At 52.7% G+C, this 6,000-nt stretch overlaps 1 protein-coding gene across 1 annotated transcript in view; it reads right to left on the bottom strand.

Annotated features, from left to right (window-relative positions):
- Positions 1–1,159: 1,159 nt before the first annotated feature.
- The window catches only part of MYT1L (myelin transcription factor 1 like), a 136,211-nt gene continuing 131,370 nt past the window's right edge, over positions 1,160–6,000 (bottom strand). The window contains exons 19-21 of the mRNA XM_024756918.1: positions 4,736–4,839; positions 1,619–1,762; positions 1,160–1,300 (exon numbers count right to left, since the gene is read on the bottom strand). Of these exons, the coding sequence (XP_024612686.1) occupies positions 1,160–1,300; positions 1,619–1,762; positions 4,736–4,839 (389 nt within the window). The remainder of the gene's footprint in view (positions 1,301–1,618; positions 1,763–4,735; positions 4,840–6,000) is intronic.

Here is a 6,000-nt window from a genome sequence, read left to right as displayed (position 1 = left end):
AATAGGACCCGGGCTTATTCAAAGTCAGCGTGGGGTGAGGGCACTTCTCGGAGCTGCTGGCCCACGCAGGCCAGCAGACAGATCAGCCCAGTCGCTCGAGGACTCACAAATCATGGGCCTTCAACCCCGTACGTGACATCATAACAGCAACAACAACTGCAAGAATAATTCTGTTTAAGGTGGAAGGGGAAGTAAATAGTCTTAAGTGATCTTTTGAGCGTAAATGAAAACACACAGATTCTGTTAGACAGTTCAGAGGGACACGGAACTCTCGGGGAGGTAAAAGAAGTTTGTTCCAAAGGGTACTGAGAATGGAAGAGGAAGTCTTCGGGTCATCCACCTCTAATAGGCCCCTGTCTTAACTGAAGGTCCCATAGTCACACCATGTAATTAATGCTCAGGAGTTAGTTTAAAAAGTGCTGTTTAAGCTGCTTTGAATCTTCTGCCAAGTTTCCATGGCTTGGTGCTGTCTTACAATAAATTACTTATCTCATTTCTTACAGTTAATCCATATGCCATTTCCTTGGAATGCAAAAAACCTCATTTATTGCCCCACCATACACCATCCTCCTAAAACAAACAAACAAAAAAATCACATAATATTTCCAAGCATTGTTCAAAAATAAAGCATTTGTTTTTTGCGACCAATTCTTGCTATGAAACAATATGCACACGAAATGTTTTTCTTAAATTCCGTAAAATCCTCCAACGTGAGGCAAAATGATAACACCTAAAGGGTGGCTGCAGGACCACCAAATGATCACTCAAAGCTGTTTTTGTTTTTTGTCCATTTCAGTTCAAAATACTAAAACATTTAATCACTAAAGGCATTAAAAAGAATTTACACTCTATTTATTTTGATCGGCTTACCTCTTCAGAAATATATATACCCTCAAATGTGCATACATTAGCAGCTATAAACGTTACATGGCATATCACACTATGTCAGCTTATATGAAAACGTACAAAAATGTGAATGTATTCCAAAACTATTCTGTAGGTACTATCTTTAAAGCAAGACATGAAATCATTATGAAGTCTTGTAAGCATAACACTGTTTCAAACAGAAATAAATATATAACACTTTCTGGTAAATTACAGCAGCAAAGAACAAGAGGCATCCTTTTTTTAAGCAAGATTCCATCACTACAGCAGCTGTTCAGACCTGAATTCCTCTCACAGCCTGCTTTATATTTTCCAGTAGAGCTTTATTTTCTGGACTCTGATAACGATCTTGATTTGTATACATGTCCGTCAAAGTAGTCACGTATGCATCAAAATTTTGTTCATTGATTGGATCCTACGAGATATTAAATAGTAGTTCATATGCAACTTTTACTTTCTAAATAGGATATTCACATCAGCATAAAATAGTATCATAGCATATCGCCACTGTCCTTAGCATAGTTAAAAGGCCTTTTCAGAGAGGCTTAATCTTAGGGGATCTACTGGTTCAGCCCCGCCAGAGTCTCTAGCAATCAATGTTATGGTTTGGGGGAGGTAACCGCAAATATCCAAAGTTCGAAGAACGGTGAAAATAGAAAAGAAAAAGACATCTACTCTGGGATGCGCACCGCACGAGGCCTCCGGTGGCTGCTCCGCGCGGTCAGTCACTTACCATGTGCGGGAGCTGGATGTTGGCGAGACTGTGGATCAGGGACTGGCTCAGGTTGGCGAGTTCGTGCAGGAGGGACTCGTTCTGCTGCTCGATCACTTTGTTCTCCTCCTCGATGGTCTTCAGGCTGCTCTCCATGGTGGTGATCTGAAACACACAGATGCGCGGGACATGTAACACGAGCCGGCCTGGGGAGCAAGCGCCCGGTCCCACAGGGAGAGGCCTCAGCTCCCGAGGCAGAGGAAGAACCTCTCTGCTTAAATCGGGAGGCTGCCACGTGAAGCGTAGGTCATTTTCAGGGTCATTGTCTTGTGTGCGTTGAGTCATCACACTTGAGCACATGGCAACTGGACTCTAAGGGCTTGTCTTTCCGAAAGGGGCTTCACGCGTTAGCGTGGGCTTGACTCCTGGGCTGTGTCGACTTTCACTCAATGTTTTAAAAAGTTCTGCCTGTCCTTGTGCATAGAGGATCACATGAGGACTGTGTCCTCGTCCCGCCCTGGCCTTTCCGCTGGCCTGATGGGATTCTTTATCTGGATTAGTCTCTTATGCACTGTGGCGACTAATACATCTTCTTTTTAGCCTGAACTTAATTCTGCACAGGTAAGTCTTGAAATATTGATTTATCTGTGAGGCACGTCACTGCCTCTCCTCAGGGTCGAGGCAGGCGTCTCTACCGGCATGTATGACATCTCTGCAACCCTCCATCGGATAAAGGTCTACCGTGGCTTCCTGGGCAGCTCTTCCTTCCTCTAATATTCCAGAGAGAATTTAACAGTTGCCGTGGCACCTTCTGGCCTCCACCTGCCACCAGACAACCAGCACTTACTACACGGCCAGGCAGGAGGGCTGCCCCCATCTGCGTGGGCTGCAGGGACACAGTCGTGGAAGCGAATAGGCAGCTTGGATGCTGTAGTCAAGGCTGGTTACACGGGTACGGGGGCTCCTGGCAGCCACAGAGCGTGTGCCGGGCTCTGTGGGTCCCCCGCACCTGTGTAGCTTGGCAGCCGCAGGTCAGCATCACAGGGGATGCGTAGAAACAAGACAGAGTTGCCGGACGTGCACCGAGCTCACCGCCTTAGTGCCTTCACGCTGTAACCACCGGCTGCCCCCAGTCACCTGAATCTCTGCTTCATAAGCTCTAAACTCCGATGTCTCAGGTAGGGTTTCCCCGCTCACAGCCAGGGGGAGGGCGGGGCACGCGGCTGGTTCTGTGCCCCCGGCCCTGGCTCAGGGTCCTCCGCCTGGGGATGGGGACCTTCCTCCTCTCCCTGCCACTGGCAGCGTGTCCTCCGACTACGTGTCTGAGGGACATCTCGTTTCCTGCAGTGCAGGGAGGAGGCCGCTAGGATGGTGTGTGCCTGTTTGTACGAAAGCTAGACCTGGCTCAGGATAAAGATAAGATTTATAAGAGACAAACACAGAGCTCAGCAATCACTGATTGGATGATATAAAAAAAGTATACAATTCTTCATACTGTTCTGAGCATTTTGTTTTATTTTTTTATTGTTTTGGCCATGTTGTGCGCCTTGTGGGATCTTAGCTCCCCAACCAGGGATCGAGCGCCTGCCCCCTGCAGTGGAAGCGCAGAGTCCTAACTACTGGACCACCAGGGAAGGCCCCAGTTCTGAGCATTTTCGATGGAGAGGCCGTGAACTCTGTCCAGGCTCTGGACCTGGGACCCTGCGAGGACCCTGGTCTCCCTCAGTTTCTGCAGTTGTAAAATGAGAGAGGTGCGGGTCAGACTGACCATTCAGTGCCTTTGAAGCAGCAGAATCAGAAGCTATTTTCACACTGAAGGCTCACTGGAGCCCTCAGGTAACACAGGTAAGAGTTGGGCTCTGACAGCTGGGGCTTGGGCTCCGGGGCTATCAGGCGCGGTGACCGTCGCTCCCTAACTATCCCAGCGGCCGTGCTACGGGGCTTCTGGGGGCCATGCATGTGTCCTGTGTGGCCGGGGTGTGCGGCCTGGAGAGCTCTGTCTTCACCTCCAGTCGCTGGACAAAACGCAGCAGCACGGTCCTCTCCCTCCCGGTGTCACTGACCCGGCTGGAGGTGAGGGGTACCAGAAAGCCCAGTGGCACGGCCTCCACCCTTCCTGCTGTGGTTTTGGATTAAAGGTAAGTAAAACCCTTGCCTGTCTCAGGCACACCTTTGGCTGCAGCACAGCCGGAGGTGAGGCCGTGGTCAGCAGGTGGGCTGGTGTCCGAACAAGTGGACAGAACGGCCAGGCAGAGAACCTCAGCCTCACATCCGCCCGAGGGCATGAAAGGGTAGCCCTGGAGTCCCTGTGGTGACCCTGGTGGGGGCATAGCTGGAGGGCTCCCCTCCCTGGAGAGGCTGTGCCCGCGGGGACGGGGACCAGGAGGGACCTGTCCTTGCCCCCTAAGCCCATGGGCAAGAATCCCAGTAAGTCTGTGATGCCCCGAGGGGATGGCTGGGGTTGGGCAGGTCCAGGCCACAGAGGGCGTGGGTTCGAACAGGACAGGAATCCCTGGCCTCACTTGTGAGTGGCTGCAGTGCTTCCCCATTCCCAGAGCCGGGGCGGGGAAGGCCTGTGGAGGGGCAAACTGGGTGCGCTGGGCCCATGGCTCTGCGGCCCTGGCTGAGCAGTCAGGTGCAGCGGGAGTTGTGGACACTTACCATGTGGACCGCTGTGGGCACCTGGGCTATAGGACCAAAGCCCCTGGAATGGGGCATCTAGTAGGTGCTCAATAAAGGCTCCACCCCTCCCCTCCGGGCAGGCTTGTGAGGCCACGGATAGCAGCGGCCCCCGGGAACCCAAGGAACAAGCTCCCTGTTCCTGTTTACCGCGTGATGACCTTAGGGCCTTTGCATCCCGGGGGGAAAGAGCTCGCCCGCTGCAGGAGCAGCGCTCCTCGGGACCGTCTACTCATAACCACGTGTCATTAAAAATACCAACACAAGAGGGAAAACTAGCCGGCCGGCGGCCCCTCTGTCACAGCAAGTTTTGCCACTGAAATGATCTCAGCAGGACACTGAGAAAGAAGGTGAATAAGTAAAGGGAAAACCGGGCAAGGAAACAGGAAATGGCGGCAGCCCTCGGCTCCGCGGCGTCAGCGCAGGCGGCGGCTCGATTGAGGCCTCAGAAACTGTTACCTGAGTCCGGAGCTTGATCATGTCGGCTTCCATCTGGGAGTTGGATTCGTTCAGCTCCTTGATTTCCTCATCCAGCTGCTTGATCTCCTCATCGTTCTCTACGCCTGAAAGGGCGGAGGGGAGGGGCTTAGAGACGCTGCACCTGGGAACACTACAGGTAGAACCTGGCGGTGTCGCTCTTTCTAGATTTGGAACCGAATTTGCTGGGAGAGGATACTCGTGAATTAAAAACTAGAGTCACAGTTTGTGTGCCTTCTATCCCCACTGCCACCCTCCTTACAATTAAGGCACCTAAAAACAGAAAAAATCAACTGGGGGGACTCAGGCCCCCCAAACTGAAAGGCTCCGTCTCCCTGGGACGATTAACCAGAGCCTCAGGGTGTGACACCCCCGACCCCCCCCACGACTCCAGCCGAAACCATCTCGTCCTGGACGTGGATTTACGCAGTGCAGCCCGTGAATTGTCTCCTGTGTTTATTCCCTGTCTCTGTCTGCACCTCTGTCTTGCTCCCTCTTTCTTTCTCCCCCATCAGTCTGGGAAGGAGCCTGCTGACATATCTGAAAATGAGGCCAACAGGGTCCCTGCCCTCCGCAAGCCTAGATTTTGGGTAGGAAAACTGGTAACAGACCGGTAACCAAAAACCCAACTCGGTGGGTGCTGAGGTAGGTGTCCCCTGTGGGAGGATGAGGGAGCAGTGACAGACTTCAGGCGGGTGGTCACAGAGGCTCTCTGAATATTGACAGCTAACTAATAAACACGTCCCCCCATCTGAATGGCCAGGGCGTGAAGCTTGGCTGGGCCGCGTCCTGCGGGAGGGGGGCTGTGCAGCCACCAGCGGGGCCCTGGCTGGGCTGCAGGGGCAATTGTCAGGGTTTACAAGGGGCGTTTTCAAGGCCAGCTCGCCTGGCTGGCTGCTGGCCACCTGGCCTCGCCAGTGTCAGAAAGATCCCGATACTTCTGGTGTTTGACACTGGTATCCCACGGCTGAGCGTCCCTAGGGGACGAGCAGGAACCCGGCAAGTGAAGCTACAGGACCACCACACCTGTCCCTCGCACGGCACCTGGGGGAACTTGGAGGGCCGCTGTCCAGCTCTGTAGAGAGAGGGGTCCAGTCCGCCTGGGACGGAAGGCCCCAGACAACCTGGAATGCTGCAGACCCTCCACGGAGGGTTCCTCGCCTCCCAGGAGTCGAGAAGACAAAGCAAAGAGAGACTGGGGGTCTGAGTCTCAGCTGCTGTTTTTAGCGAAATGGAAAAAAAAAAAA

This window comes from Neophocaena asiaeorientalis, unplaced genomic scaffold (assembly GCF_003031525.2).
Source record: "Neophocaena asiaeorientalis asiaeorientalis breed wild unplaced genomic scaffold, Neophocaena_asiaeorientalis_V1.1 scaffold703, whole genome shotgun sequence".
In the NCBI taxonomy this organism is placed as follows: Eukaryota; Metazoa; Chordata; class Mammalia; order Artiodactyla; family Phocoenidae; genus Neophocaena; species Neophocaena asiaeorientalis.
Note: the sequence above shows the minus strand (reverse complement) of the source record. Positions and strands in the feature narration are given on the sequence as shown.